The sequence below is a fragment of the Megalobrama amblycephala genome, linkage group LG3, assembly GCF_018812025.1.
Source record: "Megalobrama amblycephala isolate DHTTF-2021 linkage group LG3, ASM1881202v1, whole genome shotgun sequence".
Taxonomy (NCBI): Eukaryota; Metazoa; Chordata; class Actinopteri; order Cypriniformes; family Xenocyprididae; genus Megalobrama; species Megalobrama amblycephala.
Genome location: NC_063046.1, coordinates 948,192 through 969,501, shown reverse-complemented (window position 1 = coordinate 969,501; position 21,310 = coordinate 948,192). Strand labels below are relative to the sequence as shown.

The following is a 21,310-nucleotide window of genomic DNA, read 5'->3' as shown; positions in this document are numbered from 1 at the left end:
GAGACTTCAGATACGAAGGAAAGTGACATTAATGAAACACTAATGTCTGCTGTGTTGTCTCAAATGAAGAAGGGTGATGATCTAAATGCAAGCAGTTTATTCCACACTAAAATACACATGTACAATGTCACATGAATACAAACTTGGTTGCAGGCATGATGAAGTAATCCACAGATTAGCAAGGCATGAATCCAGGCATGGCAATAACATGAACTCCAGACAAGACAAGACATGAACACCATGGGAGAATAAATAAACACCAAGTTAAGGAACTCAAAACAATAACCAACAAACTTAGACAGAATCAGGAATTTAGACAGAGGCGGACTAAGATAAGGAGGGGCGTGGATAATCGTCAGAGAAACTAACAAGAAAAACTATGGCAATAATAAACAAGGCAGTGAAAGCAGGCATATGGTGAAGCAAGACATGAAATGACAATGAACTTCAATGTAAAAGTCCTGATTTATCAGTGCTTGTGTGGGTCTACTGCTGTAAACCTCAAAGCAATTCAGTTCTAATGAATTTAGAAGTTCTCTTTCTCTCTCCAACAACCACAGCTGTGGTACCTTACGGTCGGGACTACAGTCACTGTTCACCTGTAGGACCTTCTTTCTTCAGTCAAACACATGTTCAGAGCTGAAACTAAATGAGAAAAAGCACCATGAAAGTATCATGACTTGTGTGCTTTATTCTAAGTGTTCTAATTTCTGTGTGATGAACAGAACTTGATCTCGACACAAAAGACCTGCAGAACAGAAACTCACGACAGCAGGAATGACTGACACCTGATGTTTGAGATACCTGTCCAAAGACGCTGTTCTAGGGGTTGAATGACTTCGGATTTTTTAAAGTCAACATTTATGTGATTAAAGTCGAGTCGTCGATGACGTCATTAATGAACAAATAAGGGGCCGTTAACACAGAAGGGGCTTTTCCATTGTTTTTCCATGTAAACGCGCTGGACGGACGTGTGTGACCGCTGCGATCTTAAACATTCTAAAAATTCTTACCAGAACTGATGCGAAACGTTTCAAGATAAAAAAAACACATATATAAGAGACCAAGCGAATGTTGAGATGATAGATGGCTGATAAACACATGTATTGTGTGTAAACAAACTGGACTAACATCATCACAGTTATTAGAGATTCAACACTGACTGTCACATTATACTGTCAGAGAGTTCAATATGGACACACTCACAGGTTTTCAAGTATTCTCCTTAATATGTGCCAGTGCCACTATTCTGGACTTTTGCTGGTTAAAATGAAACATATTTTAATTTAAAACTCTGAAGAGCTCCAAACACTTATATTAATAATAAAAGATTGTTAAATAAAGAATAAATCCCTCTCTAACCCTATTTAGGAGCAGATCCAAACCTTAAAGCTCAAATTTTTCACTTAATGAAACAAAATGCAAACCCTGATTTCTCTATGAAAAATATTCCCAAAGCTGATCAGATTCATCTTCTCAAGAATAGGCTGATGAAGCTTCTCTCCTCCTCCTCCTTCAAACTATAGCATCACTAAAAGAGCCGAATGATGTGGCTTTCAGGTTTCTACTGTTTCTAAATGAACACATTTACTAATAAAATATAAATGATTATATGATGGATCATCATCCCGTATCTGTTAATTCATCAGTAAACGCACACTGTTGTTAAGGGGTGTCGTCATGTCATAAACTGATCTACATTATCTCATACTGCAGGATTCTTTCCCTCTAGATTTATTTCTTTTACAGTCGACCCAAGAGGGAAAAAAGGGGAAAATCCTTATTCACGTCAATGTCGGAGCGACGAGATCTGTGTGGATTGACCATTCATATTCTGTGGCTTCAGGCGCATCTATTTTTAGAAAGTGAAAGTAAGGAGCAGGAAGGGAAGAAAAACCAGGAGCACATTCGATAGATTCGGATTTAATCGCTCATATTTGACTGTATTATTGTGTTGAACGCGTGCATCAGCTCATATTCATCTAAACCAGCCGGATTACTGTGATTTACCGGACGAGTCTTTGTCTCGGTGAGTTTGTTTCCTCACTGAACTCGACAGTCTGGTGCATTATTGATATCATAGCATTCGTGCGAGGGAACAAATCCACCAGAGTGTGTTTAATATGAGTCTGTCTGTATTTTCACAGGAATGTTGTCGATTATTATCGCAGTATTGGTGAATTTCCTCATAGAGACTTCTGGTAAGAACATGAAGCGATGCATTTCATTTAGATCATATTCAGGCCTGCTATTGTTCAGATGTGTGTTCTGTTCTGGTTTCGTTTTCATTCAATCTGTTTGCTCTTCTTCACGTTTTTCTTAGTTCTCTAGTTAGTCTTCTTGGCTGCTAATTAGTTCTATCTCACCTGTTCTGTTTCATGCGAATTACTCCCCATCTATTTAAGCCCTGAATTTAATAATCGCTTCTTTCCATGTCCTTGGGGCCAATATGACCCTAATCGACTTTCCTTTAGTTAAAAAAAATGGTTCCCTTCATCTCAGTGGAATAACATTTTGTGATTTTTTCCTACATTATCTATCTGTACACACACAAAAACTGGGCTTGATTCGGTTGTTCTAAAGGCATGTACAATTTTATTTTATAATTTTTTTTACTAATGTTGTCTTTGGGGTCAATATGACCCCAACTGAAAATGAATGGGAAATGCGAAAAAATAAGACTTTTTTTCTTTTTAATTTGTCAAATAAAATAAATAAATCCAGCATAAATCCAATCTGGTTCTGGAGCACAAGGGGTGTGACTGCAATAGAGAGCATTTTTATAGAAATTGGCAAATAAAATCAATAATTCATGCATAAATCGGAAAGTTTTTACACATAAACGAAGGTCTGGGACAAAAGAAATGTGGATGAACATGATCAACAAACATGCGCACACACGCGTGCACACAAAAACACAAACAACACACATAAACACACAGGTGTTACTGCAATAGAGAGAATTTTTATAGAATTTGGCAAATAAAATCAACAATTCATGCAAAAATCTAAGTTTTCACACAAAAAAATTCTGAAATGTTTAATTTTTTAATGTTTAAATATATATTTACAAAATATTCATCACAAAAGAGCAGTAAGCCACATCCAGAAAAATGAATGGATCTCTATGGGCCTCTGCTGGCCAGATATGGTAATTGTCCCTTTTTTTCTAAAACTAATTCCTACAAGCTTTTTTCTAACCAACAGATGGCAGAATTCTGCTTCTAACACCGAGATCAATATCCTGAAACAACTTATATTTCATCTTTATTAAAGTGTTTTGTTTCGGGGTTTTTTTTTTCATAAAAATGTAATATTTCATATGCGTGCTAAAGGTGTAGTTGAGGAATTTTGCAGTAAATAGATAAAAAAAGTACTTAAAATCTCCCAAAACACAGCATTAATGTATAGATGAGAAGCAAAAAAAATAAAAATAATATTATTTGTATCATTGAAAATGTATATTTTTTTTACAATTACGCTTTCAGTTTTGGGATCATATTGACAACATGTGTAAACAGGAAACAAGGACCATCTGAGGGTTAAAGAAAATAAAACATTAAAAACTATCTGTTACAAGCGCTCATTATGCAAGAAGATACATATAAATACAGTATATACATTAACCACTAATGCATAGTAAATTTGCACTAATGCGTAATATATTCATTATTGACTAAGGAATATTGTGTCTTTCAGCGTCGTTCACTGTTGTGGTTCCTCGTGATCAGACAGTGGCTCATGTCGGGTCCACAGTCACTCTGCCCTGCTGGATCTCTCCTCCTGAGAACGCTGAAGCTCTGGAGATCCGCTGGTACCGTGAAGTGTTCGCCAACCCTGTTCTCTTCTATAAGGATGGGAAGATTGAGAAGGAGCAGGATGAATCCTACAGGAACCGAAGCTCACTGACTCTGCGCTCAGATCTGTCTGGAGGACTGAAGGATGGAGACGTCTCTCTACAGCTGGAGAAACTCACGGTTCAGGATGAAGGTTCATTTCACTGTTATGTGAGTGGAGAAAAGGCATATGGCAGTGGAGAGGTGGTTCTCAAAGTCATTGGTGAGTCCAAAACTACAATTCATCATTTTTAAGGGTTCTACATTCTTTTAAAGGAATAGTTTGCTTATTTTTTTGCACGAGTAGGCTTTCCTCCAGATTTCTACTCCTCTAACTCTGTATCCAATAGAATATCAAACCCAGTATTTTGCAGCAGAAAAGCTGCCAAAATTTTCCAAAGAAATGGTCAATCAACTGCACTAGAGATGCATTTACTCAAATAAATGAAATATATAGAACATCTGAACATCTGTCTCTCCTCTTCCAGCTTTAGGATCTGCTCCTGTCCTGTATCCACAGCCTCTGGATGATGGACGTGTGAACATCAGCTGTAAGTCCAGCGGCTGGTATCCAGAGCCGAACGTCACATGGACGTCAGATGAGCGAAAGGCTCTCCATCCTGGAGGAGGGTCTCGCAGTCGTGGAAAAGATCAGATGTTCTCAGTCCACAGCTGGACAGTCGTCTCTCACTCGGACGCTCAACTGGTCTCATGTTCAATGTCTCTCAAGACTGGAGACTTAAGAGAAAGTAGGATTAACATGCAGGCCTTCATCTCTTCAGGTCAGAGAACATTTCACTCATTCTCATACATGTTTAAGTCGCAGAACGTAGCAGGTTAGTTGTGGATAGCCAATATAAAGTGATGCTTGGACTTCAGCCCTGTGATCATTTCCAACACCTCGAATGTTTTCCTCTGTGACTTTAACTTGAGGTTAATAATTTCACTTTTAATTTACATTTTGTGCAAATATTATTAGCTATAAAAATTATTTATAATAAATCTGTATATTTGGATTATAGACGACATCAGTCCCTCTTTTCAACCACCTGTCATGGAGACATTGTTTAAACATCCAATCCAATAAAAAAATCAAATCACATCCATTTCTCATGGACTATCCTGTTTTGAATGTAAAACTGGTTGCAAATGGCATTTTTATGTTGCCAAAAAAAAAAAAAAAAGATTTTCAAAAGTCTAAACATTTTGAAGGTGTTTAGACTGATCTGGTTTCTCTTTCTCAGATTCATCAGATCCATGGAAGGCTCTTTTCTTTATCATTCTCATTTGTGCTCTTCTGGGTTTGGTTGGGCTGATCCTGTACAAAAACAGACACAAACTACCAGGTACAGATTTCAAAAGAGTTAGTGTTGAGTGTTTATGTATCCAATGTCATCTCTTAATATTTTTGATCTGTTTTGCAGGAAAGAAACCAGCAGATCAAAGTAAGTAACATGAACATCACTAACATCTAAACAGTCATGAATCATTTCATCATTTCAGTCACAAGCCAGATACTGGGACAAAACTCTTTTCTCATCTTTTATTTTGCTTTAGAGTTTAAAATCAATCAATCAATCAATCAATCAATCAATCAATCAATCAATCAAATCAATCAGTCAGTGTTTATTTATAGAGCACATTTAAACAACCAAGGTTGACCAAAGGGCTTTATAAAGAATTAAAAAAAAAAAAAAAACACACAATGAATAAAAAGATTAAGTAAAAAACAAAATAATCAAATGAGCAATCAACAGTATGCAAAGGAAACCCAGGATGACATACTAAGAAATGTTAAAAGCCAGGGAGAATAAATAGTTCCCATCCACTAGCATTATTTGACTGACAGAAGGCAACGGTTGGAGTTAAAAATCATCATTTGTGTTCTACTGAAGAAACAAAGTCACCTACATCTTGGATGCGCTGGGGGTAAGCAGATAAACATCACATTTTCATTTTTGGGTGAACTATCCCTTTAAGATAGGATTTAAAGTGCCCCTATAATGGATTTTTGAAAATCACCTTTCATGTAGTGTGGAACTGACACTTTAGCTGACACTTATGGGGAAAACTTTGGGGAAAAAAGTTTGTATGGGGAAAAGTCTGATTGGTTTACATCTGTGAAACTGACTTACGTCTGGGCCATCTGTTCTTGCAGTTGTTAATAGCAGTCTGTCCTTAGGTGTGGTTCCTAAAAATTTTAACCATGCAGTAGTGCAACCTCTGATAAAAAAAAAACCTGGTCTGGATCCTGTAGATCTTGCAAATTTCAGGCCTATTTCCAAACTACCTTTTCTTTCAAAAATCCTTGAAAAGATAGTTTGCAGTCAATTAATGGCCTTTTTGAAAGGCCACAATATTCTTGAAATTTTCCAGTCCGGTTTTAAAACTTTGCACAGCACAGTATCTGCTATTTCAGTAGTTTTTAATGATATCTTTTTAGCTACTGACTCTGGTGATTGTGTTATTCTTGTGCTTCTTGATTTAACTGCTGCGTTTGGACCATTGTTGGGGGTAACGAGTTACAAAGTAACGGATTACAGTAACTATATTACTTTTTTGGGTAACGAAGTAAAGTAACGCATTACACTAATAATATTGGTAACTACACTACTTTACTAGACTATACGAATGAACTTTCCTGCGTTACCCAAGCCGTGTTTGCCTGTGTGTAAAGTTCTGTCTGTTTAAGTGGTGCGTGCATGCGTGTGCCTGTATGTGTGCCGTTGCCATAGAGATCGATTTGACGTAGCTGATGAGCAACCTGTCTAAGCATTTGTCAGTCCAGCATGGTAATACAAAACCTGTGGCGAAAGATCCTGCTCACCGGTCATTTGAAGGAGTCACTGATCATCAGCCGACCCCGCCTAAAGGCGGGCGTACACGGTGTGAATTTTGATGGTCAGAAGATCGTATGTCCACGCACACGTCACGAGTGAGTTTATCTGAAAATCGTACGGACAAGGTGATATACGACACGATTTTTCGACCTACCGATTTCCGAAACAATCGTACAAAGTTGCGTGTGTGTGTGTGAGAGAGAGAGAGAGAGAGAGAGAGAGATCATGCGAGCGGAGCGCAAGCTCAAATCAGAATACCCTTTGTGACATGCTGGATAGAAAATATGTGAAATAAGTTTTTTTCTCATCGACTATAGCTGTTCAAGCCATTAGTTGACTAATCACATTGATTAGTTGATTATTCACATTCAATTTCTTAAATACTGGAGAGAATACAATATTATAATTAGCATTTAGCCTATATAGCACTCAAGCGCATGCATAAAGCTTGCCATAAAGAACCGGCAAAAGAAACGATTATGAATTTGACAAAAAAACAACAAGGTGACATTTTAATTTTTTTTTTTTAATAATTTAATGTATTCTAAATCAGTGTTCGGCTGCAAAGATGAAGTTGATATATTACTGACTCTCATCATCTTCGCAGTGGATGTGCAGAATGCACTTTTCATTCGGATTACATAATCAGAGAGCAGCCCATTTCTTTTCGTTTTGAATTATTTAGTTTAGAAGAAGACATTTCATGCTTTCTATAGATATTTTTCTTGTGTCTGTGAGGCAAACAGCTGCTGAGTTTCGGTTCATTTAGCCAAGTCACGCTCCTGTTCAGGCGCAAGTGATCGCGTCCGCGCATCCATGAATATATTTGCTTCTTTATTAAACCAAGACAGTTGGTTGATGAAACATTGATTAAAATTAAGATACAATTTTTACAAAACGAAATTCACTTTAAAGAAAGGCTTTCTACAAAACTTAATGAAGTGGTCAAAATCATGTCTGATCCACTCCATGTCTCCAGATGTATTGCGCATCTTATGATGTATTTCTGTCTTACTCATGCTGTCCACTTAATCAAATAGATGAAATTAAAAAATAACATTATAATAGGCCTATTTAAGCATAAATATGAAACTAAATATGTTTTCTTTAATGGCTACCAACACGTATTGTACAGTAGTACAGAGAAATTTCATGTCGTGATCAAGAGTGAGTTTTTTAACCTGATAACTGTAGCTCCTGGGCGATCCGCTGTAAAATATCATCTCGGATGACCCTGTCATGGTACTCACTGCTTGACAGATACAGCGTAAAGTAATAAGTAGTGAAGTTACTTTTCAAATGCAGTAACTAGTAAAGTAATCTCATTACAATTTACAGAAGTAACTTGTAACTAATTAAATTTTTTGAGTAACTACCCCGACACTGGTTTGGACCAAATGTTTTGACGATATACAGGCCTGGATGTCTCTTAACTTTTTAAGTTTTAATGTAAAAAAGACAGAGGTGTTGGTTTTTGGTGGCACCATTGGGACCCCTTCTGTTGATGTGGAGGCCTTGGCCCAGTACAACAAACTAACCATGACTAACCTAGGGGTTAAAATCGACTCTGACCTTAAGCTTGACAGTCAGATCGGGGCAGTCATTAAATCAAGCTTTTTTCAATTGAGGCAGCTAGCCAAAATAAAGCTATTTCTTTCGAGGCAACACTTTGAGACAGTAATCCACGCCTTTGTTACCACTCGGCTTGATTACTGTAACGCACTGTATGTGGGGGTTAGTGGGTCTTCTGTTGCTCGTCTGCAGATGGTTCAAAATGCTGCAGCATGTCTGTTAACTGTAACGCGCAAATATGCGCACATTTCCCCTATTTTAGCCTCACTTCACTGGCTGCCCATACATTTCAGGATCCATTTTTTTTCTCTTATTTGCTTTTAAATTTTTAAATAGTCTTGCCCCACTCTGCATTTCACCCACGAAGATCAGCGCCCCTCATCTGCTGCGAGTGGCTGATCTAAGGACGAATTGGATTCAATGTCTTTGGCCGCTTCTGAGTGTGGTGAGTAGGCGAGTTCTGGGGATAGCTCCGCCCCTCTGCTGCTTAAAGAAACTGATGACGTGCAGCCCCCGATGGACTCAGAGCTCATGCGAGTCCTCACTAAAGCTGTTCAAGAGCTCAACTTGGACTGGTTGGCCCCGTTCTTCCCGGAAGTCCACCAGGAGCTCACTAAGAAGTGGCATCCCCTCTTCCTCTTCGGCCACTCTCTCCACGATCGATGGTGCTGATGCTACATGAAGCTCCCCCCAGTGGAAGAGGCCGTCACCGTGCATCTCTGCCTGCCCACGGGACTCGGCTGGAAGACAAAGCCCATTCACCCTTCAAAAGCCATGCAGGACTACGTCAGCACTCGCCTCCAAAGCGTTTGCTGCTGATGGCCAGGCTGCCAAAATGGTGGTACTTCAAGTGTATCAGGCCAAATCCTTCCACAATATGGATGAGTCCGGACCCGACCCAGCGCTGTTTAAAGTCAAGTCAAGTCACCTTTATTTAAATAGCACTTTTTACAATGCAGATTTTGTCAAAGCAGCTTTACAGTGATAACTGGTATATAATTTTGACTGCACAGCAGCTCTTAAAGAAAATAGTGTCAATGCAGGCAGATCAAAGAGATTAAAGATGCTGAAAGGACTTCTGGATTCCCCATCTCCCTGTCAAGCCTGTTTGGCTCCGCGGTTGACGGCTTTGCGGATCGCTACATCACGGCACAGAAGTCATCCAAAGGCCAGGTGCCACTTCCTGCTGTAGAGAGCCAGCTCGTCAACTGTTTCCAGTCACTCCAAGACAGCCCAGCCAACTCAGCAGCAACCCAGGCCAGCATCAGCACCCGCCCAGCCCCAGCTGATAGCAGAGCCTGAAATCAAGCCACACCTCCACCTGGCCAAATGCTCCTCGTTTCCAAAATGGCAAGGGCCTCGCCCCAAGTTGGAGCGGTCCACCGTGCAGGCCATCCCCGGAGATTTTGGGAGTAATAGAACAAGGTTACTCGCTCCAATTCAGTCGCAGACCTCCACGCTTCATGGGCGTGATTCACAGCAGTTCTCATGTCTTTGCTAGAAAAAAGCGAGTCAGGCTTTTACAGCCGCTAATTCCTCGTCCCCAAGAAAGATAGTCTCAGGCCCATTCTCTATTTGAAATGTCTGAATCGTGCCCTCATGAGACGGTTGTTCAGAATGTTAACTATGAAATAAATCCTCACGCAGATTTGCCCTGGGGATTGTTTTGATTGATTGATTGATTGATTTAACTTTATTAATCCCGACGGGAAATTAAATTGTCATGGCAGCTTAATACAGTCAGTAACACTTTAACACATTTCTTTCCTAGACAGTTGAGTTAAATACTTTAATAGCACTAGGCAGGAATGATTTCCTGTATCGTTCTTTCAAGCAACGAGGCTGAATAAGCCTGTTGCTAAAACTACTCCTTAATTTGTCCAGGGTTTTATAAAGAGGATGTTTTATATCAGTGGATCTGAATAGTATACAGTCCTTCCATTCAGACTCTCTCTACCTTTGCATACAAAGTGCATAGTGTGGCTCTTTCCCCAGGTGGGAATCCGCATACTCAACTACCTCGACGATTTGCTGCTTTTAGCCCAGTCAAGACAGGAGCTATGTGCTCTGCAGTCATCTGGAGAACCTGGGATTCAGAGTCAACTTTGGCAAGAGCTCGCTGCTCCCCAGCCAACAAATTTCATTCCTGGGGGTGGTCTTTGATTCAGCTCAAATGCAGTCTTGGTTTTCTCAAGTGCACTCACTGAAAATCAGGAACATGGCAGCCTCGTTCAGAGTGGGGTCTCTTCTTCCCCTCAAGAGGTTTCAAAATCTGCTGGGCCTGATGGTGGCAGCTTCCTCAGTAGTTCCACTGGGCCTGCTCTATATGCGACCACTCCTGCTTTGGTTAAAACCAACTGTCTAAAAAATGATGGTTAAGGAGATTAAGTAGTTGTAGACAAAACTCAGAGGTCCGCTCGACAACGGGACGGTGGTTGCCTTTGTAAACCAACAAGGAGGTGTCAGGTCTCACCCTCTGCACAGACCTGGCGAGCCGGCTTCTCTTATGGGCACAGAAGAACCTTTGGTCATTGAGGACGGTTCACATGCCGGGCTCCTTAAACAAAGGAGCGGACATGCTATCACATGGCGGATCCCCCCAAGCGAATGGAGATTCCACCCCCGGGTGGTGAATAGAATATGGCACACCTTCGATCAAGCAGATGTGGATCTCTTTGTAACGAAAGAGAACTTCCGCTGCCAGACAAACCTTTTGAATTAAATGGATGTGCTGGCCCAAAGATGGCCTCACCTGCGCCTTTATGCCTTACCTCCTGTAGTCATGAGAATGATCTCAGAGGCAAAGGCTCCCTCCACGAGGCACCTTTACACCCAGAAATGGTCTATTTTCTCAAGCTGGTGCTTAGCTCGAAAATGAAGACCCCACTAATTGCAAGATTGTGTCAGTTCACAGGAAAGTGTATGTGTCAGGTATTGTGGCGAATCATGCCCCGATGTCTTGCACTTAGACTGCGCTTTACGACACTTTACAACAGTAAAGTGATCCTTAGGTCAAGGAAAGGTTACGTGCCAAAAGTGCTTTCTACCCCATGCAGAACGCAGGTGATAATTCTGTAACTCTGTCCTGTAAGGGCCCTCAGAGTGTATGACTGAGCGCTCTGGCCAGTTTTGGCAATCAGAGCAGCTTTTTGTCAGCTTCGGAGGCTGCACTAAAGGTCTGCCGGTTTCCAAGCAAAGACTTTCAAGTCTGTGGACTGAAAAGTGCCCCTTAGGAATGAGGGCTTACTCTACTAGAGGTATGGCCTCCTCTTTGGTGTGGTCCAGCGGAGTCTCTATCACAGATATCTGTGCGGTGGCCAGCTGGTCTTCACCATCCACTTTTATCATATTTCACAACCTGGACATCCCTGCTCTTCAAGCATGTGTGTTGTCAATCTTGTCAATTATGTGTTATGTAGCAGGCTCCGACTGAGGTCTGAGCCTCTCTTTATACAGCTGATCAAGGCCATGCGATTGCAGTGTGACTGAACCATTATGGTTACTAGTGTAACCCTGGTTCCCTAAAATAACAGGAATGAGCACTGGGTAGTTTGCCGTGCTACTACGGTCATTTGAGAATTGAGGATACTAATAGTTACAGTTTTGCAAGGGGAATTTTTACCCAATCTCGCCTGATACAACTGTCTGTGGTCATCGCTGTCTGTCCTTTTCATGACGGACTATACATTTTCAATAAGAGTCAGATCTGGACTGTAAGCAGTCAGACACATGCACTCTACGGTGTAGATTGTATAGGAACCACTCTGATGAATCACGTGCAGAATGAGGCCTGACATTGTCTTGCTACCCAGGAAATATAGTAAATATTTATATCTCTGTACAATCCCAATATATGCCTCCATGTCAATGGTACCTTCACACAAATGCAAGTCGCCCATGCTGTTTGCACTGATACACCCCCCATACCATGACAGACATATGGTTTTGCACCTGTTGCTGATTAAAGTCTGGATGGTCCCTTTTGTCTTTGGGACTGAGAACTCGATGTCCATTTTTTCCAAAAACAAGCTGAAACATGGATTCATCTGACCACAGCACACATTTCCACTGTCTTTTAGACCATCTGAGATGAGCTCGCGCCCAGGGAACTTAGCAGCATCTCTGCATAGAATCGATGTATAGCTTTTGTCCTTGTGTAACAGAGATTTGAGTTTAATTTCTTGATGTAGCGTCAGACTGTTAAGTGACAACTGTTTTCCTAAGTACTCCCGAGTCCATGTGGATTTATTTAAGACAGTAGCATGACGGTTTCTAACGCAATGCCACCTGAGGGGTCAAAGGTCATGCACATTCAATGGAGGTGTCCTACCTTGCCCTATACAGATTGAGATTTCACCAGATTCCCTGAATCTTTTTACAATATAATGTATGGTAGATGGTGAAAGACAAATTCTTTGCAATCTTGCATTGAGAAATGTGATTTTTAAATAGTTTGACAATTCTCTCATGACATTTGGAACAATGTGGTGAGCCATCTTTTCTTGCACAGAGACAAAAGCTCTTTTACACCCAAACACGGACGGTGCACGTGTGCATAGCGAACGCGTCTTTCCGCGCTCATGGGCAAAGGAGTTCTTCCTCGTTTCGTTTCGCTTCCTCTCGTGCGTCCTACTTTCGTTTCGCTTTTAGATATCTCTTTTATAGATGCCATCAATGCTTTTAACTTTCTATATGTAATTACCGAAATCAAAACAAGCCAGCTCGCGCGTCAACCTGAGAGATCAGCCTCCTTACCTTAAAGTGTCAAATTTCTTGGTTTCTAAATGGACGGTTTGGCTTAATTGACAAACGCTAACGTTCGGACATGATTTATATACCACCGACCTGTCCTAAAATGTTAGCACGCTGTGATCGATTGCTTGGAGATCGCGTGTTTCTCCGTTCGAGAGCGCATTTCCTGTTCACATCTGCGACAAAACAGTTGATTATTTACGAACAAAAGCTCACAGAAACGTGAAAATGGTCTCATTTGAAAGGAAATATCCTAAGCTAAAAGATGATATAGTGTGACTGATTGAAGCAGCCCTTATCAAAAGTGCGGGGGTCGATTTCTGTCTTTTCAAAACTGCGGGGGTCCTGACCCCCCTGTCCCCCATGCCAACAGCGCGCCTGGTATTTCACAAAGCATTTTAGTGCTAAAACTAGCTCCTAAATCTGTGAAATGTTAGGAGTAGTCAAGAGGACTCCTGAGTCACTGAGACTAAATCACAAACAGTCGTAATCCACCCAAAGACACTGAACACCATTGAGGGAATAGCGATTGAGCCTTGGGTGCTGAACCTTTTCTTCATAAATGCAATACATTTTGATTTATAGATTTGAATCTACGATGAAACGGCAAAAATAAATCTTTAACAAATAAATAAATATTGTCCAAATACCTGTGGCAGTGGTTTTCATGAGCTCACACTTACAAATGATTGAATAGAGTAAAAAAAATAAAATAAACACATTTGGTGTGCTGTCCAAGGGGATTGAGGGCTCTGAGCTTGGAATTTAACCCAAAGTTCTCCCCGTATCCCCAGCCGAGAGTGAGGATCAGGGTGGAGGAGGGATGCAGAAAACTGTAGGCGAGCTGGCTCTCGTCTGTGTATATATTCCTCCTCTCGAGCTGATTAGATTTGAATGCGTTTCTCGCAAACTTTGTTTATAAAACATAATTTGTCCCTTGAATTCTGCATTCTCTTGAGATGCAGATACCTAAGAGGTGGACAATTCACTGTATATACTAGTTTAATTAGTGACACTTAGCCTACATTTTAAAACCTTTATTTGAATATGTCAACATTTTTATTAAAAAATCTTTATTTGAATAGGGCAACATTTGTATTTTAAAACCTTTATTTGAATGTGGAAACATGACACCTCATTCTACAATATTTCTATGGTTAAATCGCTGACAGAGACTCCTCCCCATCAGCCAATCACTGTGTGTTTACTCCATAGCAACGAGGTCAACCCCGCCCTTACTCTTAGTTTAAGACTTCAGTCTATTCCTTAGTAAAAGTTTGTCTCAGCAGCTTTGTGAATAGGTTTTAAGAGAAAACTTTTACTTTTACTGCTATTTAGGAGAACTCTTAGTGGTAAGATCAAATGTTTTGTGAATACGGCCCCTGATCTGTATGCAACCTGACCTAGAACCTGACCTGGAAAGTTTGTTTTTGTGCCAATTAATGCATAAAATTATGAATTCTAGTGATATGTACTTTTACACAAATGAGCCAGACTCCCTTGAATGCCTGGAATGGTTAAAAGTGTAATTTAAAGTGGTTTATTGTCTTTCCAAGTATTTGTTTGTTGTTGACTTTTTATACCAGGATACATTAAGGTCCAGATGTCTGAGAGCACCAGTGAAAATGCTTCTGGTTTGTATTTATCTAATTAGCTTTCATCTTTCGTAACAAATAATTTTATCAGCATAAAGAGCAACTTGTGCTTTAATAGAATCAAGGAAATCTGACCTGCTGAACCAGGAGTTCATTTTGTTTAGATTATGTTTAGATATTTTTGTATCCCATATTTTTAAGTTTCAGACTTTTACGATCCCACTCTATTCTTTTATTTATTTAATTTTTTTTAAAGATTTTTGGAATTTTTTTGCCTTTATTATGATAGGACAGTGTTTAGACAGGCAGCGAAGTGGGAGAGAGAGGGAGATGGGATCGGGAAAGGACCATGAGCCGGGATTTGAACTCAGGTCGCCCGAAGCGCATTGGCGTTACATGTCGGCGCGCTGCCCATGAGGTCATCGGCGGCGACCCCACCGTTTATTTTCAGACATAATATATGCAGTTTCTTATAATAGAGCACAATGTGAATATAATTAAAAATATAGCTGCAAGCAGCAATTACGGGGCCAAGCACAAAAACGGCACAAGAAGCCAGCCAACATGGCTGGGAGCATCAGACCAACAGCAGCAGTGAGCAATTAGAAAAAAAAGTTATTAGCATTTTTGTAAATTTTGTTATAACTTTTGACCACAAGGTGGTGCTGGTCCGAAACTTCTCAGGCTCCTTCAGGGCATTGTCCTGATGAACCATACCAAATTTATGAATTTTGGTCAAACCCATCAGAAGTTATAAGCAAAAACAGCCATTTTTCATATCTCCACTCCAGTAGGTGGCGCTGTGCTGAAACATTGTATGATGCCTCAGGTCATGCTTGTGATGACACATACCAAGTTTGGTCTGAATATGATAAAGCATTGCAGAGATACAGCTTCAAGAGTCATTTTTGCATCATGCCTCAAATTCGTTGCTCTGGTATACGAAAACGGTTTGACTTATCGACTTGAAATCCATAACTTTCTGTCGGCATGGTCTGAAGATGATACGGTTCGATTTTGGTGAAAATCGGAGCAACGGTCTAGGAGGAGTTCGAAAAAGTAGGTTTTTAAAGAAAAACAATACGGCGGACAGGAAGTTCAGCTGACTATGGAAAGTTTGATATCTATGTTCTCAGCATGACCCAAGGAATCTACTGAGACCAGTTTCATTACAATCGGTTAATATAGTCAAAAGTTATTAGCATTTTTGTAAATTTTGTTATAACTTTTGACAACAAGGTGGCGCTGGTCCGAAACTTCTCAGGCTCCTTCAGGTCATTGTCCTGATGACCCATACTAAATTTATGAATTTTGGCTTTTTGAAGAATTTTGTTTCTAGCCCTTATGGTTCAAAAGTTACTAACATAAACATAAGTGCAACTTTGGACAGCTGGTGGCGCTAGAGGGATTGAGTTAGAGACTCCAAATTTGCTGTGGACAAAGGTCACACTGTCCTCTAACTGTGTGCCAAATTTCACAACTTTCCCGCAAGCGGTTCTATGGGCTGCCATAGACTTCAAGAGCGGAAGAAGAAGAAGAAACGGAAGAATAATAATAAAAAGAACGCCAACGGATACAATAGGTGCCTCCGCACCTTCGGTGCTTGGCCCCTAAATATAGCTGCAAGCAGCAATTACGGGGCCAAGCACAAAAACGGCACAAGAAGCAAGCCAACACGACTGGGAGCATCAGGCTAACTGCAGCAGTGAGCAATTAAAGACCTATTAAGATCATTTTAGGTAAAAGAGCTGAAAAATGATCAAAAATGAGGATTTACTGGTTCATCACTTTCGACCAATAGGTGGCGCTGTGTCCAAATTGTTGTGGTATGGTCAGAGTGAGGTGACAATGACACTTGCAAAGTTTGGTGTCAATATGTCAAAGCACTGAAGAGATACAGCTTCAAGAGTCGTTTTTGCATCATGCCTCAAATTCTTTGCTCTGGTATACGAAAACGGTTTGACATATCGACTTTAAATCCATAACTTTTTGTCGGCATGGTCTGAAGATGACACGGTTCAATTTTGGTGAAAATCGGAGCAACGGTCTAGGAGGAGTTCGAAAAAGTAGGTTTTTAAAGAAAAACAATATGGCGGACAGGAAGTTTAGCTGACTATGGCAAATTTGATATCTATGTTCTCAGCATGACCCAAGGAATCTACTGAGACCAGTTTCATTACAATCGGTTAATATAGTCAAAAGTTATTAGCATTTTTGCACATTTTGTTATAACTTTTGACCACAAGGTGGCGCTGGTTCGAAACTTCTCAGGCTCCTTCAGGGCATTGTGCTGATGACCCATACCGAGTTTCGTATCGATATGCTAATGCGTTCGTAAAGTACAGTGTTTTAGCACAAAATTCAAATTGGATGATGGCCAAAATGGCCGATATGGAAAAATTGGATATCATTCGACTCAACATGATGCCCCGAATCTAACAAGACCAAATTTATGATTTTTGGTCAAACCTATCAGAAGTTATAAGCAAAAATATTCATTTTTCATATCTCCACTCCAGTAGGTGGCGCTGCTCCGAAACACTGCATGATGCCTCAGGTCATGCTTGTGTTGACATGTACCAAGTTTGATCTGAATATGATAAAGCAGTGCAGAGATACAGCTTCAAGAGTCATTTTTGCATCATGCCTCAAATTCATTGCTTCTGTATACAAAAACTGTTTGACATATCGACTTGAAATCCATAACTTTTTGTCGGCATGGTCTGAAGATGACACGGTTCAATTTTGGTGAAAATCGGAGCAACGGTCTAGGAGGAGTTCGAAAAAGTAGGTTTTTAAAGAAAAACAATATGGCGGACAGGAAGTTCAGCTGACTATGGCAAATTTGATATCTATGTTCTCAGCATGACCCAAGGAATCTACTGAGACCATATTCATTACAATCGGTTGATATAATCAAAAGTTATTAGCATTTTCGTAAATTTTGTTATAACTTTTGACCACAAGGTGGCGCTGGTCTGAAACTTCTCAGGCTCCTTCAGGGCATTGTGCTGATGACCTATACCGAGTTTTGTAAAGATACACTAATGCGTTCGTAAAATACAGCATTTTAGAACAAAATTCAAAATGGCCGACGGCCAAAATGTCTGATATGGGAAAATTGACTATCGACTCGGCATGATGCTCTGAATCCAACGAGACCAAATTTATGTTTTTTGGACAAACCCATCAGAAGTTATAAGCAAAAACATCAATTTTTCATATCTCCGCACCACTAGATGGCACTGCGCCGAAACGCTGCAGGTTGCCTCAGGTCATGCTTGTGATGACATGTACCAAGTTTGGTCCGAGTACGATAAAGCGTTGCGGAGATACAGCCTTATGTCTATTTTCACAAGCACTACGTACAATTCGTTCGCGTGTTTTTCAAAAACGGTTTGAGGAATCAACTTGAATTCCATAACTTTTTGTCAGCATGGTCTGAAGATGATCCGGCCTAGGAGGAGTTCGAAAAAGTAGGTTTTTCAGAAAATTCAAAATGGCGGAAATTTTTTTATGACGGAAAATGACGTCATTTTGTTTCTAACCCTTATGGTTCAAAAGTTATTAACATAAACATAAGTGCAACTTTGGACAGCTGGTGGCGCTAGAGGGATTGAGTTAGAGACTCCAAATTTGCTATGGACAAAGGTCAGACTGTCCTCTAACTGTGTGCCAAATTTCATAACTTTCCCGCAAGCGGTTCTATGGGCTGTCATAGACTTCAAGAGCGGAAGAAGAAGAAGAAGAAGAAAAAAAAAAAAAAAAAGAACGCCAACGGATACAATAGGTGCCTCCGCACCTTCGGTGCTTGGCCCCTAATAATAATAAGCGTACGGAACGCCAACAATAACAATAGGTGCCTAAGCACCTTCGGTGCTTGGCCCCTAAATACGACTTCAATATGGGAAATTAACAATTCATGAAAGTTAAACTATTTATGCTCATTTTGTCCTCAATCACAGCTGTAGTTTTCCTTCACTAAAACCTCAAATTATTTGTTTTTAATTTCAGTCATGAGAGACGTAAACATAGAAGAACTGAGGAAACATGCAGGTATGACATCATCTCAGTTATATATGCATATGAGTGTAAATATCATCTCATATACATAAGGATTAATAATTGGTTTATTTTCTTCACAGATCAGATCACTATTGACCGTGAGCATTTACATCCAGATCTGAGGGTCAGTGGGGACTGTAAAAGAGTGAGAGACTCTCAAGATTATAAACCCACTGGAGAGGGATTTCCATATGAATTATGTGCATTTGGAGCTCAAAGATTTAAATCTGGTCGTCACTATTGGGAGGTTGAGTTGGCACAAGAAGATACACCTCCTAAAAACTACTGGTTAATTGGTGTGGCAGAACATGGAAATTTTTGTTTAAAAGACAGATCTGCTTTAACTCCATCAAACGGTTACTGGTGTCTGTGTTCAGACGGTCCTAATGGTTTTTACACCAGCTCTGAAAAACCAGATAAACTCTCACTGACGCCGAGACCTGAACAACTGGGAGTTCTGTTAGATTATGATGACGGTCAGCTGTCATTTTACAATGTCAAAGAGAAGAAACATCTCCTGACCATGAGCACCAGATTCACTGGATCTGTCGCTCCTCTGTTTAATCCAGGTGTAGGAGATCAGAGTCCACTTATAATTCTAGATTGTCCAAAACCTGAAGAATCAACTGTAGAAATACCTGCTTCTGTAGAATCACCTGTAGAGTCCAGTCAACCTTTACTGGGTAACAGCTCAGATGCTTGACTGACCAATCCAGTGTGTTCAGACAGAAGGATGTAAATGAACAAAAAGTATATCTATCTCTCTTCTCACACTTCAAGGTCATGGATTTGATTCCCAGAAATCATGAAAACTGATTTAATGTACAGCTTGAACACAGCAGCCTCAGTTCTAACTAAATATCTGATATTAGTTTTATTGATGGTGTTTTATTAAATGTTATTATCCAAAAGCTAGTGAGAAGAAGAAACTTTAAGATGTCAATCTGCATATGTGATGGACATCAGCACACGAGTACCGAATTGAATTCTCTTTCATCTCTTCTTCTGTTGAAATGTTTTTAAATGATTTCTCATGTAAAGTGACAAGACAAAACATGCAAAATAAATAAACTTTCATGATGGTTAAACTTTGCAATTAATACGCAAATCGTGGGGCCTGGTCAAAACAGATTTAAATGATAATGTAGTAAAATAAGAATAATATTAGGCTAATAATAATAATAATAATAATAATAATAATGACAGGCATTGGTTTGCTTTATGAATTCATTACACAAAAGCTATTTGTGTCCGCGGAAAGACACACAGTCAGCAAATACATTACCAACCAAACAAAAGCACATTTCCATGTTTATAATTAAAATGCAATTTATCATTGTGCAAAAAACAAACAAAAAAAAAAAAAACAGAAAGCACAAGCTTTTGTGTAAGGTTGTTGTACAGATAAACATAACGGTAAAATTGTGTATTATGACCCACCACCAATCAGAAAGGTTCCTGAATCTCAATCTACTCTTTGACTGATTGGTTATAATGGAGAATATCTCCTGCACCACTCTATTTAGTGAGGGGTTTGCAAGATCAGTGTTGGCGCCCCCTGTATATTCTATCCCTTTGACAACCAACCATCACAAAAAACTTTCTGCAAGTCAACGACTGTAATTAATAATTAATATCTGGAGGAAGTCATTTAATCACACATCTAATTGTTTCTGATATCACGTTTGATTGCATGCTGAAAGACATAACATACTCATCTGCATTAATAGAAGATGAGGCCAAAAGCCCAATAACTAGCTTGTGCTTGGAGAGATGCAAACTTATCACCGGTGGGGAAAGATGCGACCCCCTCCCCCCATTTTCGATACCATAGTGTGTTGTAAAACACCCCCTTTGACCCCTTGACAGATGTTCAACCCCAGACAGAACAACACATTTTTAAAATAATTTTTTCAAACAACATGTACTATATTGCTCTCTTTTTAGTTAAGCAGTTTTGGAGGGATTTGTGATTTTTGTATTGTTTATTTGCCTCAAAAATATTTATATTTCTGTTTTAATTTAAAATGGGAACAGTATATGTAAAACTAACTTTAAAGAAGATCTGAATTTTTTATTTATGGAGATAAGTCATGGGAAATGGCCATGCTTTAGTGGAAGATTTCTGCCACCGGGTGGAAAACACTTTAAATGAAAATGACATGATATTACCACTATAACCAGCAGATGGCTGCCAGTAAGAGCACTTTTTGGCTGTTTCCGCTCCCTAATATAGTTATTTTCATATATTTTTCTTTTGGATTTATATTTAGATCATATATATTTAGAATCATTCGCACACAAAATCGTAAATGTTATTTTAAATCTTTATTTAGTGGCCAAATGCAGACAAAATGTTTCGAAAACTACATGAATCACACAAATGACCTATTTTGAATTGCAAATGGCAATTTTCAGCAAACGTTGACTAGATTGTATTGCTCTCAACAATCTCCTCAGTTTCTCTTGAATGTAAATTGAACGCCCTTTCACGACTGAGGTACTGTCAGTGAATGTCGAAGCGTGAGCGGTTATATACTCATTTGGTAATAAAATACATCTTTGAACTCTGTGTGAGCTCATACATAGACAATGGACATTTATGAATGCTAATGTGACGGCAATTTAAGAATCAGTATCAGTTCATCAA

General features: G+C 39.6%; 1 protein-coding gene across 1 annotated transcript; it reads left to right on the top strand.

Moving 5' to 3' along the window:
• Nucleotides 1-1,597: 1,597 nt before the first annotated feature.
• LOC125264235 (butyrophilin subfamily 1 member A1-like) lies at nucleotides 1,598-20,008 on the top strand. The gene is made up of 8 exons (XM_048183442.1): nucleotides 1,598-2,029; nucleotides 2,148-2,201; nucleotides 3,700-4,059; nucleotides 4,325-4,618; nucleotides 5,081-5,182; nucleotides 5,261-5,281; nucleotides 18,610-18,651; nucleotides 18,741-20,008. Exons 2-8 carry the CDS (start codon nucleotides 2,150-2,152, stop codon nucleotides 19,361-19,363), a joined length of 1,494 nt encoding a protein of 497 aa, XP_048039399.1. The 5' UTR covers nucleotides 1,598-2,029; nucleotides 2,148-2,149; the 3' UTR covers nucleotides 19,364-20,008.
• The last annotated feature ends 1,302 nt before the right edge of the window (nucleotides 20,009-21,310 follow it).